This window comes from Moschus berezovskii, chromosome 16 (genome assembly GCF_049115385.1).
Source record: "Moschus berezovskii isolate FMDL1 chromosome 16, NW_MosBer_1.0, whole genome shotgun sequence".
Classification (NCBI taxonomy): domain Eukaryota; kingdom Metazoa; phylum Chordata; class Mammalia; order Artiodactyla; family Moschidae; genus Moschus; species Moschus berezovskii.
Window position 1 is genome coordinate 5,921,640 of NC_142475.1, and position 17,892 is coordinate 5,939,531.

The 17,892-nt window shown below is 40.2% G+C and overlaps 1 protein-coding gene across 1 annotated transcript in view; it reads right to left on the reverse strand.

The window, feature by feature from the left end:
- Positions 1 to 227: 227 nt before the first annotated feature.
- CNGB3 (cyclic nucleotide gated channel subunit beta 3) overlaps positions 228 to 17,892 on the reverse strand; it is a 194,958-nt gene continuing 177,293 nt past the window's right edge. Inside the window, exons 16-18 of the mRNA XM_055432099.2 lie at positions 3,704 to 3,850; positions 3,292 to 3,466; positions 228 to 509 (exon numbers count right to left, since the gene is read on the reverse strand). Coding sequence (XP_055288074.2) covers positions 252 to 509; positions 3,292 to 3,466; positions 3,704 to 3,850 — 580 coding nt within the window. The 3' untranslated portion in view covers positions 228 to 251. The remainder of the gene's footprint in view (positions 510 to 3,291; positions 3,467 to 3,703; positions 3,851 to 17,892) is intronic.

The window sequence follows — 17,892 nt, forward strand, 5'->3', positions numbered from 1 at the left end:
GGTACCATTAGGAGAATACCAATTGCACAAAACTGATGACAACGGAGAATAGGGATTTTTTTCTTAATAATCTTCTTATTGACAGTGCAGAAGATCACACTCTCAGATAAGCCCTAGAAACTAAGCTAGAGATTTGCCTGTGGTTTCTCAAGGGTGCCGGCAAGGTCTTTTCCTGTCATTAGTTTAAACTCCCATCCTGGCTATAATCTCTCGGGGAACTAGCTAGAGTAGATCTAAAGATCATCACATATTTATTGCTGAGCCTTTTCTTTGACTTCGATCGTCAGAACCTCTTCCCCGGCCTCTGCAGAAGGAGCCATGCTGATGATGAGTGATTGACGGGTAGTTCCTCTGGGTAAAACCGCCTTTCTAATTGCCTGGGGCGCTTCCTCCGCTGTAATGGAACTCCCTGCACATTTGGATGTTTCAAGTGGTTTCTCTGCTGTTGCTCTTCCTTTATCTTCAGATTCTTTTCCTTTATCCTCCTCTTCCTGGTTTTCATCTTTTCTCTAGAAGAAAGTTATTGAAAAGAGTTGATTGGTGCTGAAATCATAATCGAGAATGTTGGAGTCTTTTGATTAATATGCAATACCTAATATGGGAACCATGTCTGCCTTTGACTATCCTTTAAGTTTTCTGATGTGCTGGAGAATTGGGTTGAGCTGTCACCTTTGAATTCAGGGTTAGTGTGCGTTACATTTCTTTTCCTGCCAAGGAATTTGCTCCCTATTGGCCCCCAAGGTCTCTGAATTATTAGACTTAGTGCTCAAGACGCTTTGCTTTTAAAATATTTACTTATTTATTTTATGAAGATGAAATTTTAAATATTTATCTTTTAATAAAAAAGTATTAGCCCAATACCAAATAATGCTCCAAAAATAATCTAGAACTATGGTTTCCCTCCTGCACAAGCTCATGGGAGCATCTCAGGGAGAAATTCAAGTCTCCTTCCTAGTACAGTCTTCTCCATTTGCCCCATGGGTATCTGATACAGTTTTAGAACCTTTGGCATTTAGGGTCATCTGTAGAAATTTCACGTTAAGAGACATACCATGGTCTTTGCTGGTGATGCTTGAGATCAGTTCGAAAGAGACTTGTACGGGGTATGAAGGAGCATATACAGCATTGAGAGCCTTACTCAACACGCTGACTTACAGAGTTGTTCACCCCATAAGTCTTTTACACAAATTATATTATTTGCCTGCCGATTAAATGAGGTATTTGCTGTACACTGATCTTCATCACAGTGTTGTATGTGTGGAAAAGGAAGAGGCAAGTTTGATTGACTTTATAATATTTGCTTTACCGATTTTTGGACAGAGTCACAGATACTCACTTCTTAATTGTTTTAGAGAGAACATAATAACTAGATTCAGAAAACCTGAATCTCTGTTCTGTTTTTCAGGATCTGCCCTCATAAACTTATCATGAAAATCAAAGAAGTATGAAAAAAAAAGAGAAAAACTAAACCATTTCAGTTTCATGACATTTCTAGGAATTAGGAGACAGCTTGGTGTAGGTGTTGAAGTCTGAATTTCTGACTAATAACTTTTGCTCTGTCATTGATGGTGATCTTATCTAAATAATTGATCTGGATCTCAGTTTATTCAGCTATAACATGAAGGCTGTGATGCCTTCTGGGAGGTTACTTCTTACTTAGTGATAGTAATTGGATGAATACTGGTGAAAATGTTTAATGGCTGGTAAAATGTCTTATTGGAAGGACTTATGCTAAAGCTGAAACTCCAATACTTTGGCCACCTCATGCGATGAGTTGACTCACTGGAAAAGAGTCTGATGCTGGGAGGGATTGGGGGTAGGAGATGACGGGGACGACAGAGAATGAGATGGCTGGATGGCATCACCTACTCGATGGACATGAGTTTGAGTGAACTCTGGGAGTTGGTGATGGACAGGGAGGCCCGGCGTGCTGTGGTTCATGGGGTCGCAAAGAGTCGGACACGACTGAACAACTGAACTGAACTGAACTGAAAATGTCTTATACATTTATAGCTTTATATGTGTTTATATATATACAGTTGATCCTCGTTATTCATGGTAGTTTTGTTCTATAAAGCTGCCATGAAGACTGAACTAGCAAACCCTGCTCTTTGGGGTAATGCAGGTTTAGGATCCTACACGCCCCTGGTTTTAACATTTTTGTCAACTGCTCAATATATAACCTTGTTTTACGTGCATTTCTATTTAGAAACACCTTATTTAATACATATGGTTTATTCATTACATTGAACTCACAGCCGATAGCACTCTGACTCATGCCTGGATGAAGCTTATCTAATACACGTGTTTCTCTGTAGGGCATGTCACTGCATTTTTGCCCTTTGGAACACAGTACTTTGGCACTATGTTTGAGGGCCATTTTTAATAATGGGAGGGGGAAAATGCACAAAAATACCAAAAACATGACAATAAATAGACCATGAAAAGTTCATTCATTCACAGTGTGAGAGCTGAAACAGGAAGTAGAGTGTCTCCTTATTCAAATTCAGCTGAAAACATGTGCCTCCAGCAACTTAAACTTTTGCTACTCTGCACATGTATGCCTGTGAATGACCCCCAAACCGCTTAAATATTGGTTTTGAGGTTACAAACACACTTTAGTGAGCAAGCAGTTTCACACACAAAGAAAACACAAACTGAGCCATCAGGGATGCCACATATACACACGGGCGGTGCAGGGCTTCGTCGTTCAGTCATGTCTGACTCTTTGTGACCCCATGGACTGTAGCCCGCCAGACTCCTCTGTCCATGGGGATTCTCTAGGCAAGAATACGGGAGTGGATTGCCATTCCCTTCTCCAGGGTATCTTCCTGACCCAGGGATCGAAGCTGGGTCTCCTGCATTGCAAGCAGATCCTTTACTGTCTGAGGAATATAGAGTCCCACAGAAATCAGTCCAGATTAAAATGGCTACCCATTCCAGTATTCTTGCCTGGAGAATTCCCTGGACAGAGGAGCCTGGCGGGCTATAGTCCATGGGGTCGCAAAGAGTCAGACACTGCTGAGCAACTAACCCTTTCACCTTTCCTCATATATATATATATAGTCACAAAACACTAAAACTGTCATAATAAACCCAGGGGAATTAACTGTGATGATACATGGGTATACAGTAAATAATAATAAGTGCTATGTCTAATGTAGCAATTATATGCATTAGCTGAATCCAGATTACCCCAGAGTCTGACACGGGATTAAAGTAGGAGCTTGTCTGAGGGTCTTTCGTCCGGGGGTCTCTGTTACAGCCCTCCTTTCCCTCTGTCCTTTTTACCTGAGCGGTTTGTTCTCTCTTCAGCATGAGTAGTCTTGCAAGACCTGCTTTTCCAGAGCCTCCCAGAAGCGCTTTAAACATTTTGGGCGTTTCTTGTTTCGGTGGGAAGAGAAAGGCAAGTCCTTTGTTTGGGGGTGTTGTCCCCGTTGCTGGAGCTTTGTTCTTTAGAAGCACTCTGTGGGTAGGAGAGAAAGGCCGTTTTTGATAGCATTGTGAGGATTCTGGAAAAACTTCCCAGAAATACTATCTTTCCTCCTAATCTGGGAAGGTTTCAATGTATAACCACATAAACAATAGTTTGTTAGGTGGTTCTCCTGGAAAAAGTTGATTGCCGCCCTCAGCACAGTGTAAGGTGAAGCCAATTCCTCTCTAATGGGTTTTTTTTCCTCTAATGAGATTTCAAAGGTGGTACCTGGCTTTCTTCATGAGCAGCTTTTCAGAATCTGGATAATGCACTAGAATTTCTTGGAGAGTCTTTTTGTCCAGAGTTAAAAGATTGGCAAAGCCATGGGCCACCACGTTGGCTGTTCTTCGGTTTCCTCCTCTTGCCGCTAGAAGGCTGTAAGAGAGAAAAGCAAATCTTTGCCACCATTTTCTATCACCCTCCACCAAAATCTTTTAAAAAATAAATACCACATGTTAGAGCCATTTACTCAGGGGTCATTCCCTGGAGGTGAGAGTTCAGGTGATTCTCTGGAGAGAGTCAGGATGTGGTGGCAATAGAAGTGGCAATGGCTTTTAACATGTTTGGCATCTAACTCCCGCCTCAAATCAAGGCTTTGTAGCCATCAGAGCCTGGGAGATTCTTCCTCCCAGATTCCAGAAGTGCTGCCTCTCTTTGGTGGGAATCCTCTATTCGCTCTTCCAGACTCACCTTCTATCCCTCCTGACCTCTTTGCCCTCCAGGAAGCTGAACTGCGGGTTTGCTCTCTGACTTTGATTTGGGGTGAGCCAATGGGAAATATGAGGAGGAAGTCAGAAAGCAGGTAGACAGTGGTTTTGGGGCATTTATTCCCCCATTCTTGCCCTGCCAGGACTTAGGTTAGCAATGGCTGCAGTTTCTACCAAAAATCCATAGCCCCTGACACGTGGCCATCTCCTAGAAGAACAACTCCCACAGATTTCTTTCTGGGCCCTGATAACACGCCCTGCCCTTGTCCCCTTTAGGCGTGGCTGTGAAAACAGCTCCTTTGTAGCTAGCTTTGAGATGTATCAGCATCTCTTGTTGGGTACTCTTAGATTTGTCTTTTAATTTTCTTTGACTGACTTCTGTCAATGATCCCTTTAGTAAAGTCTTCTTAGTTAATTTCCTTAAGTGTACATTCTGTTTAGCCTGTACTTTGAGTAATAAAGCTCTGACAGCAAATCTGAATGATACTTTGGTAACACTAGGTGAATTCAGTCTCTTCCTATAAGTAGTTTCCAGATCAAATTATTTCTCAGTATCATAAATTGCTCTGTAGTACGGTCATTAGGGCTTCCCAGGTGGCTCAGTAGTGAAGAATCTGCCTGCCAAGCAGGAGACACTGGTTTGATACCTGGGTTGGGAAGATCCCCTGGAGAAGGAAATGGCAACCCTTTCTAGTATTCTTGTCTGGAAAATTCCATGGGCAGAGGAACCTTGGCAAGCTACAGTCTGTGGGGTTGCAAAGAGTTGAACGTGGCTTAGCGAAACAATAGCAATGGTCATTCACATACCACTTCCCACTTGGAATGTTCGAGAATTGTGGGTTTTGTATCTCTCAGGGTATAGCTGGGGCATTTTGCCTTTTGGAAGTAGCCAATAGATATCAAATAAATGAACAATGGAGTGAGTGAAACAAATGAATATAACTTCTATCATTTGGCAGTAATCTAGAAAATAAGGGTTGGTTTTTTAAAACAAAACAATAAAAAGCACATTTCAAATGTTCAAAACAAAACAAAACAAAACACTACAGGCCCTGCAGTGAGATGGTAACACTCACTGAGATTCAGTCTCTCGGAGTCAACCATTTAGAAATGGAGAAAGAAGTCTCACATTAATGAAAACAATCTCCAGGGGTGGGAAGGACTGAGCAAGCGGTCTGGCAATAGAAATGCTCACGCTTTCACAGTCCTGCCTTTGGGGGCAATGAGATGTGAGAAGCTGCCTGGATCTTGGGCCTGAAGATTGATGTCAGACCATGTGTATTTCTCCAGCTGTTGTTGCAGAAAATGGAACATTCTGACTGGCCGTTAATCATTAGAAAACTACACAGAGTTTCAGCTGTGACATGCAAAGAGTGTGGAAGTTGTCACTCCTGTCTTTACCACTTGAAAAAGTTGAACAAACCAAAAAATCAATGACTTTCCTCAGACCTGTCAGAGAACTGAGGTTGCAAGGTCAACTCCTGCCCCAATCTGGAGAATCAGATGATTTCAGAAGGTCATGTCCAGACCTGCTTATCTGGGCAGAAGCCCTTGGAGCTGTAACTCATAGGGAACTCTTAAATGGTAATTTTGACAAATTGCTATATGTTGAGAGTAAATTATCAAGAGAGTGAGAAACTCAGAGGGCCACAATTAAGGGGAAACTGATACTTTTATGGGTTTGATGGTGAGAAACTCCAGCAAATTCTCATGGCTGAAAGCCAAGAAAGATCTGCTTGTTGCTCTGGCAGTAAAAGGGGATAATTAATCATTGTTAGAAAACAAAAAAAAACTCCCAGGGTGTATTTTTTCTCCATCACAAAGGCCTACATCCTGGGAAAAAGATTATCAGAGTCTTATCCACCTTCAGGAAGGGCATTTCTCTCACTCTAGGCACTTTTAGCCTTCCTGTCTTATGTAATAGAATAAGAAGGACCTGTGAAGATCGCATCCCAGGGACATAAGTGCCCTAAAAGACTGAGATTTAATCCTGAAGTCTGAGCTCTCCCCTATACCTTAACACCATATCAAAGGGGCTTCTGTATAAAAAGAGTGGATTTTAGTTGCAAAATGCAGACTTGCTCTGAGGAGGAGTCTTTAAGGAAGGCCAAAGGCAACAGAGGAGCTGGAAATAAGGGCACTAGAGACCTTTAGAAGCTCTAGCACCCACAGCTACAGCAAACGGCGAACACAGCTCAACTCCTAATGAGAGTAATATAACATCTCATTCTAAAACCTTTTGCCTCAGGTCCCATTACATCATGTACCACTTTTAACAAAAGTTACAAAGCACACTAAAAAACAAGTGAAATACAGCCGGAAGAGCCAAAGAAAACATCAGCACCAGACTGAAATGCAAACAGATGTTGGAATTATCAGACAGAGAATTAAAAATAACCATGATTAATATGTTAAAGGATCTATTGGAAAAAGTAGGCATCATTCAAGGACAGATGGGTAATGTAAGCAGAGAGAGAAAAATTCTAAGACCGGTTCGAAAGGAAATGTTAGAAATCAAAAATGCTGTAGAAGCAATGAATAGTGACTCTGATAGGCTCATCAATAGACTGAGTATGGCCAAGAAAATGTTACATGAGATGTGTAGAAACTTGCTGAACTGAAATGCAAAGAGAGAAAAAGAAATGAAAATAAGAACAGAACACTGAGAACTGTGAGACATTCTCAAAAAGTATAATACACACACACACACACACACACACACACACAGAAGCACCTACTAATCTCTAATACTAAAAAAGAACTTGAAGTAATTATGGCAAGAACTTTCCCAAATTAATGACAGACAACAAACCACAGTTCCAGGAAGTGCAGAGAATACCAAGCAGAATAAATTCCCGCCCCCATTCCTAAGTATATCATATTTGAACTGCAGTGAACCAAAGACAATCTTGAAAAGAGCTAAGAGGCGAAAACATTACTTATAAAGGAATGATAATAAAAATTATGGTGAACGTTTCATCAGAAACCATGCAGGTAAGAAGAGATTGGAGTGAAATATTGTGCTTGAGAGGAACAAAATCATCAACCTAGAATCCTATGCATAGCAAAATTATTCTTCAAAAGTGAAGGAGAGACAAAGATTTTCTCAGAAAACCAAAAACTGAGGGACTTTAACATTAGCAGAACTACTTTCAAAAAAATGTTGAAAGAATTTATTTGGGAAGAAGTAAAATGATACAGATTTAAAAACTTAGGCCTATAAAGAGAATGAAAGACATGGGAGAAGGAATAAGTAGAGGTAAATAAAAGTTTATTTTTCTTATTTTTAATTGATCTAAAGTATAAGTTTAAATAAAGTAGCAGTGTATTGGGTGATTGAGTATAGGGATAAGTGAAATGACTATTAATGTCTTCAGGGCTGGTACGGAAAGCTGTTATAAGACTCCTGGATTACCTGTTAAGTCAGTCAGTTCAGTCCCTCAGTTGTGTCTGACTCTTTGTGACCCCATGGACCACAGCATGACAGGCCTCCCTGTCCATCACCAACTCCTGGAGTTCATTCAAACTCATCTACATTGAGTCGGTGATGCCATCCAACCATCTCATCCTCTGTCGTCTCTTTCTCCTCCTGCCTTCAATCTTTCTCAGCATCAGGGTCTTTTCAAATGAGTCAGCTCTTCACATCAGGTGGCCAAAATATTGGAGCTTTAGCTTTAGCGTCTGTCCTTCCAATGAACACCCAGGACTGATCTCCTTTAGGATGGACTGGTTGGATCTCCTTGCAGTCCAAGGGACTCTCAAGAGTCTTCTCCAACACCACAGACCAAAAGCATCAATTCTTCAGCACTCAGCTTTCTTTACGGTCCAACTCTCATATCCATACGTGACTACTGGAAAAACTGTAGCTTTTGACTCGACAGAACTTTGTTGGCAAAATAACATCTCTGCTTTTTACTATGCTGTCTAGGTTGGTCATAGCTTTTCTTCCAAGGAGCAAGCATCTTTTAATTTCATGGCTGCTGTCACCCTCTGCAGTGATTTTGGAGCCCAAGGGAAATAAAGTCTGTCACTGTTTCCATTGTTTCCCCATCTATTTGCCATGAAGTGACATCTGATAATGGTGTAGTGTAAATGTGAAGGTAAACTTAGTTTAAAATGTGTATTGCAAACACTGAAATTTTTTGCAATGAATCATAATAGATATGCTAAGAGAAAAACAGAATTATATAAAATGCTCAATTAAAACCAGAGAAGGCAAAAAAAAGAAAAATAGAGGGAAGAAAACCTACTGTTAGGCCACCGTAAGGCATCAGAGACTCCTACCTGCACTTCACATTAAATTTGTGTCCAAGACTATTCAGGCCACTTAAGAATGGATTTACTCCTCTGAGATGGAAACTGTTTCCTTGGAATCCACACATGTTTACCATGTTAATGCCTGATTATTTTGCTCAGGATTTCGCATTAAAAACTTAAAGGTTTGTTCCTCCATGGCTAAAAAACCCTATTTACTTTGTAGTCCTTTCCTGAGATTCTCCCCAAGACAAGCTCTGCCTTCAATTTCTTTTCTTTTTTTTTTGAGGAAGAGAAAGAAATTTTAGTCTATCATTCATCTATTTATCATCTGTCTTCCTACCTATCTATGAAATGGATGTTAACATGTGAAGGACAGTGATTGGAAGAGCCTATTTCATTCACAGTCCTATCTCCTTGGAATAGAGTAATCCAGTGGCTAGGCAGGACTAGATGGCATTGAGGGGATTAATTTGGACCTGAGATTGTCTCTGTGTGTGTCAGACTATGAGAGCAGAACAGAAAATAACATATTTAAATGTCAAGTTATTTTGAGATTTCTCAAGCTTTAATTAAACTTGCCTACAGGTTACACATTTGGATCGCTTGATGAGTTTTTGAACGGAAGAAATAGTCTGTCTGCCAGATGGATTTTGCCCAAACTCTCTCAGCAATGTTTAAAATAGCATCTTTTTTTCCTTCTGTCCACAAAATGCTTCTCCAGCATTCCACCAATGGAAAGTTTCACTCATTAAATAGCTTAGTAAGAAGATCTCTAAATATTTCCAAGCCCACAGAGTTTCAGAAAGAGCACGTGCTGGAGGGTGAACAGCTCAGGTTAATGCTAAGTGTCCCCAGGTCAAAAATAGTGAATAGAGCAACAGCTCGGAAAACCATGGAATGGATTCTAATTCTAGGTCTGCCTCTGTTTGCTGGGACCTTAAATAAGAACTTAAAGACCTTTTAGATGTTTACTCCGATCACATAAGCATTTATTGAGCACCTATCATGTATTCAGAAGGTCTAAAGGAAAAATATTAAAGAATGATATGGTTTTGTGCAAAGAATACAGATTTTGGAGCCAGATAACTCTACCATTTTTTATTTATAATGTTTAATTAAAAATTTAAAAATTGAACTATAGCTGAACTTTGCTATTTATTAAGTATATTTCTGAGCAAGATACTTAATCTCTCTTTTAGGAAGCAAGATCATCTTTTAGCACCTACTATAGGTATCATTATCTTTAGGGAGAAACATGTGTCTATAGACTCCTGACATTCAATTATGAAGGTATAATCACTGACTCTGTGGACATGAGTTTGACTGAACTCTGGGAGTTGGTGATGGACAGGGAGGCCTGGCGTGCTGTGATTCATGGGGTCGCGGAGAGTCGGACACGACTGAGTGACTGAACTGAACTGAATTAGGTAAAACTCCCGGCTGAGAAGTTTAAAATCCTAACTTGGGGTATGTAACTATATTTTTGTGGGCTCCAAAATCACTGCAGATGGTGATTGCAGTCATGAAATTAAAAGATGCTTACTCCTTGGAAGGAAAGTTATGACCAACCTAGATAGCATATTAAAAAGCAGAGACATTACTTTGCCAACAAAGGTCCATCTAGTCAAGGCTATGGTTTTTCCAGTGGTCATGTATGGATGTGAGAGTTGGACTGTGAAGAAAGCTGATCGCTGAAGAATTGATGCTTTTGAACTGTGGTGCTGGAGTAGACTCTTGAGAGTCCCTTGGACTGCAAGGAGATTCAACCAGTCCATTCTAAAGGAGATCAATCCTGGGTGTTCATTGGAAGGACTGATGCTGAAGCTGAAACTCCAATACTTTGGCCACGTCATGCGAAGAATTGACCCATTGGAAAATACCCAGATGCTGGGAGGGATTGGAGGTAGGAGAAGAGGGGGATGACAGAGGATGAGATGGCTGGATGGCATCACTGACTCACTGGACATGAGTTTGAGTAAACTCCAGGAGTTGGTGATAGACAGGGAGGCCTGGCGTGCTGTTATTCATGGAGTCTCAAAGAGTCGGACATGACTGAGTGGCTGAACTGAATTGACTGAGCTGTAACAAGTAGCAATAAGTATAATAAATTTTATTATTCAAGGTTTTCCAGAGAAACAGAAATAACTAGAGTACACACACACACACACACACACACAGATGTATATATAAAAGGAGATTTACTATGGGCATTGGCTCACGTGGTTATGGAGATTGAGAAGTCCCACCGTCTGCCACATACAACCTGGAGACCAGCAAGCTGGTGGGAAAATTCAGTCTGGGTCCAGAGGCCTGAGAAAGCAGAAAGAGGAGCCTCTGGTGGAAGTCCAAGTCTGGGTCTGAAAGTCCAGAACTGGGAGCTCTGATGCCTGAGGGCAGAAGGCAGATGCGCACGAGCTCAAGCTGAGAATTTGAATTTGCCCCTTTTTGGCCTTTTTCTTCTATTCAGGTCCTCGTGGGTCGGGTGATTGCTAAGGGTGATCTCCCTTACTCCATCTCTGACCCAAATGCTAATCTCTTCCCCAAACACCCTGGCAAACACACCCAGAAATAATGTTCTGTCAACTGAGCATCCTTTAGCTTCATCAAGTTGACATACAAAATTAACCATCATATTACCAGCAGGAGAAATGTGAATAAGTGAATGAACTCGGTGATGGGAATGTCAGAGGGAAAATGTATTCGTGTATTTAGTGTGAGATGACTTGTATGTGCAAAGCTTGATACATGTCAGAAATAAATAGCAATGTGGAGTTATATACGTATGTATATAACATACTGACATATAGATCTATTATATATATGTATATATATTATGCACATATTATATATCTATTATATATGTATATACATAATATGCACACATAATGCATTCATATACATACATCATATGCATACAATATGTAATATGCACATATACAGTAAACAGTTATGCCTATATATGTGTCTATGTGTACATAGGTGCATGGTGAGTGCATACAGCAGGAAGAGCTAGAATATTCAGATAGTCGCTAGTCAGTCATTCATTCCAGTTCTTTTCCAGGCCTGCCTCGTATGGCATCATAAATTGTGCACAGCACATACCAACTATAATATGACCGGAACACACCTTTGCAGCCCTTTTCAGCAGAGCTGGTTTATGCAGAAGGCATTCACAAGGATAAATATAATACAAAAGAGCCTAAGTTGAAAGGAAGAGCAAAAGAAAAACAAGAATGGAAACATAAAACGGGGTTTACACAGGATTGCAAACTCTGCCACAAGAAGGATTCAAATTTGGCTTTAAGTCTCTTATGCCATAAAAAGCGATCAATTCTTAGTTTTAAGACAGAAATACCTCCTAAAGGGCTTTCGTAGAGAGGCCACTATGTAAACTGGTGGACAATGTGTTCATATTCTTATTACAGATGCAAAACTAAGTTTGCCAGCACTGTTTGTGATGTGGTCCTCAGTAAACGCCATGTGTCATTCCAAAGTCCAGTTTCATCAGAGCAGTTCTGTGGGCAGGAAGGGCAGTCAGTATAGTGCATATCGGTTACTCCTCTCTCTCTGTTTTCAGTGGTACCCAGACTATCTAGAGAAGAATAATCCTCCTAAACAATGCCTTTCTCAGCTGTTCTCTTGATTAGTAGTTTTTTCTAAGAGTTTGAGATTGTACGGACCATTACACTTTGGAGGCCAATCATGCAGAAGCATATAAGAAATCCACTGTATGAACTGAAAAGGCAAGGAAAACAAGAAATTAGAGATAAATTAGGAGTGTGTAGAAATAGCATATTCCATAATGACCTAGATACTGTGCTAAGTCCTGGGGTTATAAAGATGATTAATATATGCCCTCAAACCAAGAGGGAACCCGCCTACACTGTTGGTGGGAATGTAAATTGGCGCAGCCTCTGTGGAGAACAGTGTGGAGGTTCCTTAAAAAACTACCATATGATTCAATAATCCCACTCCTGGGCATGTATCCGGAAAAGACAAAAGTTCTAAATCAAAAAGATACATTCACCCCAATGTTATAGCATCACTGTTTATAATAGCCAAGACGTGAAAGCAAGTGTCCATTAACAGATGAATGGTTAAAGATGTGTTATACACACATATACACAATGAAATATTAGTCATAAAAAGAATGAAATAATGTCATTTTCAGCACCATAGATGGGCATAGACATTACCATATAAAATGAAGTAAGTCAGATAAAGACAAATATTATACCACGTATATGTGGAATCTGAAGATTAGTACAAATAAACTTATTTGCAAAACAGAAACGGACTCACAGACATAGAACACAAACTTATGGTTATGAAAGAAGAAGGGGCAGGAGGTAAATCAGGAGTATGGGATTAACAGATGCACACTCCATATATGAAATAGATAAAATTATTTACTGTAGAGCACGGGAAATTATATGCAATATCTTATACAAACTCTAATGGAAAAGGATAAAAAAAGAATATAGATATATACATATATATGTGTAACTGAATCACTCTGCTGTATTTCTGAAACTAACACAATATGGTAAATCAACAATATTTCAATTAAAAAAAAGCTATCTGACCTCAAGTTTCTTGCGATTCAGGAGTGGGAGAAGCATGAGTGAGGTTATCCCACTTTTTCTAGTTGTCTAGTCAACCAGAAAATATTGATAATGATATTAGTAATAGTGATAGTTTTATAGTAATAGTAATATTTTGGGGTATTTACTCAAGTCAGGTATTTTTCTAAGTTCTTTTTGTATATTAATACGTATAATGCTTTTCAATCCTATGAGGTAATCATGTATTATTATTACTCCTTTTAACTTTCATTTCATGAAGAAATGAAACCTCAGTTTGGAACCTTGCCCAGAGTCACACAGCTCATTGTTGATGAGTTGGATGCAAACCCATACAGACTTTTTAAACAGAGACACACAATTCAGAGTGATTAATGCCTTGCTAACTCTAAAAAAAATGAGAATGCTTCCTAAAATGAAGACATTTCTTGACTAAAAACATTTTCTCACATAGAATTATTCCCTATAGTAGAAATAAATCCAACTCTAAACACTGTCTATGGAAAGAACAGCAATCATATCCCATGCCGAGTGAGAGATCACAACTTCAAATATCTAGTCTCATTAAGCAAATTTCCAACTGGATTATATTTGGAAGGTAGGAGATTAGGTCACTAAGTTGGCTTTTTTGAGATATTCTTTAAATCTTTTCAATATTATTGGAAAATACTTCGTTGCTTGAATATTTTTACCACTTCACTAAAAATAAATTCTAATGAAACTTTTGTGGGTGAGCAAATATCAGAGGACGTTCTCATGTCACCTCTGCCCAGGCTGCTTGCTCTTTGCCGTGACTTTGATACTCATAAAATTACTGCAAGGCAAACACATGTTAACCCAGATGCTTGGGAAAAACCTTTGGGTATGGGTTTTCATCAGAGTTAGAGGGTTCAGATTTCAGATACAAACATGTAGCCCTCTTTCCCCCAAGAGGTCTTGAATTCAGACTTAGAAATCAAGCCTTAGAAGTGGATGATCAATGAAGAATCTAGGTAAAAATTCTAAGAAAGGAAAAAAAGAATATCATACACTTTTTACTCCATGCTTTATTTATAGCCCTTCAAGTACCCTGGAAGATATATGATACTCTGCTAGAAAATAGCTAACAATGTCATACATTAATGACCACATCAAACTGGTGGAAATTGAGGTCCAGAGTGCAGTGAAGTGACTTTTTCCAGAACAGATACTTACGCTTTCCACTGTTGAAATCCAAGACCAGAGCTGACCTCAAGCATGAGGTCTTTTCTTTATACCTTAACTCTGGCACTGCTAATGAAGCCATTGTTTTAATGATACAGATTTGCCTATGGATGTCAGAAAAAATCAGGGAGGAAGCCTGCTAGTCTGGCCAGGACAAGCTCTGCCAAATTCTGAGCATTAGATTCTTTACTCCCTCTATGCTCTTCCAAACAACGGTAAAGATCCTTGATTTTCATAGATTTAGAGTTACCAGATGGTCACTTTATGAGGAATTCTGAGAAATCTGAATACAGGTTTAAACAATGGTACTGATAACAAGTATCAGTGTTCTCCAAGCCAGGCTTCAAGAGTATGTGAACCTTGAACTTTCAGATGTTCAAGCTGGATTTAGAAAAGGTAGAGGAACCAGAGATCAAATGGCCAACATCCATTGGATCATTAAAAAACCAAGAGAGTTCCAGAAAAACATCTAATTCTGCTTTATTGACTATGCCAAAGCCTTTGACTATGTGGATCACAACAAACTGTGGAAAATTCTGAAAGAGATGGGAACAACAGACCACCTGACCTGCCTCTTCAGAAATCTGTATTCAGGTCAGGAAGCAACAGTTAGAACTGGACATGGAACAACAGACTGGTTCCAAATAGGAAAAGGAGTACGTCAAGGCTGTATATTGTCACCCTGCTTATTTAACTTATATGCAGAACACATCATGAGAAATGCCCGACTGGATGAAGCACAAGCTAGAATCAAAATTGTCAGGAGAAATATCAATAACCTCAGATATGGACATGACACCACTCTTATGGCAGAAAATGAAGAAGAACTAAAGAGCCTCTTGATGAAAGTGAAAGAGGAAAGTGAAAAAGTTGGCTTAAAGCTCAACATTCAGAAAACTAAGATTATGACATCTGGTCCCATCACTTCATGGAAAATAGATGGGGAAACAGTGGAAACAGTGGCTGACTTTATTCTTCTGGGCTCCAAAATCACTGCAGATGGTGATTGCAGCCATGAAATTAAAAGACACTTGCTCCTTGGAAGAAAAGTTATGACCAACCTAGATAGCATATTAAAAAGCAGAGACATTGCTTTGCCAACAAAGGTCCATCTAGTCAAGGCTATGGTTTTTCCAGTGGTCATGTATGGATGTGAGAGTTGGACTATAAAGAAAGCTGCTGCTGCTGCTGCTGCTGCTAAGTCACTTCAGTAGTGTCTGACTCTGTGTGACCCCATAGATGGAAAGAAAGCTGAGCGCAGAACAATTGATGCCTTTGAACTGTGGTGTTGGAGAAGACTTTGAGAGTCCCTTGGACTGCAAGGAGATCGAACCAGTCCATCCTAAAGGAAATTAGTCCTGAACATTCATTGGAAGGGTTGATGTTGAAACTGAAACTCCAATCCTTTGGCCACCTGATGTGAAGAACTGATTCATTGGAAAAGACCCTGATTCTGGGAAAATTTGAAGGTGGGAGGAATATGGGATGACAGAGGATGAGATGGTTGGATGGCATCACTGACTCAACGGACATGAATTTGAGTAAACTCTGGGAGTCGGTGATGGACAGGGAGGCCTGGAGTGCTGCAGTCCATGGGGTTGCAAGGAGTCAGATACGACTGAGCAACTGTACTGAACTGATAACAAAGTTGTTCACGGGAATATTGTGAAACTTAGGTGAGGGTTGCTCTTTGCTCTAAGGAAAAAGATGTTACACAATCAAAGACACTGCCTCTTAAAAATGTGGTGAAAATACAAACACATCTTTAAAAACACAGGTAGTGTTCACAGTATTGAGCCAGAAAAAGATGGAAGTAAAATTTTTCTCCTTCAATATTAATCAGTCCTCTTACCCCTTTCATACTCCCAAAGCATCTATTATTTCTGTATTTTAGGAAAGGCAGTGTGGTGGAAGAAGGGATAACAAGGGTTATTCTGATGAAGAATAAAAGTATGGGATTAAAATAGTCCAAAATAGCTAAAACTCTACCTATGTGCTTGTGTGTGCTAAGTCGCTTCGATCACGTCTGGTTTGAGACAGTATAGACCGTAGCCCACCAGGCTCTTCTGTCCATGGGGATTCTCCAGGCAAGAATACTGAGGTGGGTTGTCATGTCCTCTTCCAGGGAATGTCCCTGACTCAGGGATCAAACTCTCGTCTCTTTTGTCTCCTGCATTGGCAGGTGGGTTCTTTACCACTAGCGCCACCTGGGAAGCCCAGAACTCTATCTTGGTACTCTCACTTTGAAAACTGAGTGCTTAGGAGAAACAGGCAAACATTGTTTGGAAGGAACAAAGAAGTTTAAAATTATTTTGCAAAATATTTGGCCTTTTCACAATGGTTTAGAGTAAATGTTTGTTATATATTCTGCTAAATATGCAGAATGGGTGATTTGACCAATACAGCTGGTGGAAGTCAGAACTTAGTTCAGTTCAGTCGCTCAGTCGTGTCCGACTCTTTGCGACCACATGAACCACAGCAGGCCAGGCATCCCTGTCCATCGCCAACTCCTGGAGTTCACCCAAGCCCATGTCCATCGAGTCAATGATGCCACCCAACCATCTCATCCACTGTCTTCCCCTTCTCCACCTGCCCTCAATCTTTCCCAGCATCAAGGTCTTTTCCAATGAGTCAGCTCTTCGCATTAGGTGGCCAAAATATTGGAGTTTCAGCTTCAATATCAGTCCTTCCAATGAACACCCAGGACTGATCTCCTTTAGGATGGACTGGTTGGATCTCCTTGCAGTCCAAGGGACTTTCAAAAATCTTCTCCAACACCACAGTTTAAAAGCATCAATTCTTCGGTGCTCAGCTTTCTTTATAGTCCAACTCTCACATCCATACATGACCACTGGAAAAACCATAGCCTTGACTATACAGACCTTTGTTGGCAAAGTAATGTCTCTGCTTTTTAATATGCTGTCTAGGTTGGTCATAATTTTCCTTCCAAGGAGTAAGTGTCTTAATTTCATGGCTGCGATCACCATCTGCAGTGATTTTGGAGCCCAGAAAAATAAAGTCAGCCACTGTTTCCACTATTTCCCCATCTATCTGCCATGAAGTGATGGGACGGATGCCATGATCTTAGTTTTCTTAATATTGAGCTTTAAGCCAACTTTTTCACTCTCCTCTTCCACTTTCATCAAGAGGCTCTTTAGTTCTTCTTCACTTTCTGCCATAAGGGTGGTGTCATCTGGATATCTGAAGTTATTGATATTTCTCCTGGCAATCTTCATTCCAGCTTGTGCTTCTTCCATCCCAGCGTTTCTCATGATGTACTCTGCATATAAGTTAAATAAGCAGGGTGACACTATATAGCCTTGACGTACTCCTTTTCCTATTTGGAACCAGTCTGTTGTTCCATGTCCAGTTCTAACTGTTGCTTCCTGACCTGCATACAGGTTTCTTAAGTCTTTAAATGAAATTCAGAGTACATAAAACATCATTTCAGTTCAGTCGCTCAGTCATGTCCAACACTTTGTGACCCCATGGACTGCAGCACGCCAGGCCTCTCTGTCCATCACCCTCTCCCAGAGCTTACTCAAACTCATGTCCATTGAGTCGGTGATACCATCCAACCATCTCATCTTCTGTCGTCCCCTTCTCTTCCCACCTTTAATCATTCCCAACATTAGGGTCTTTTCAAATGAGTCAGTTCCTAAAACAT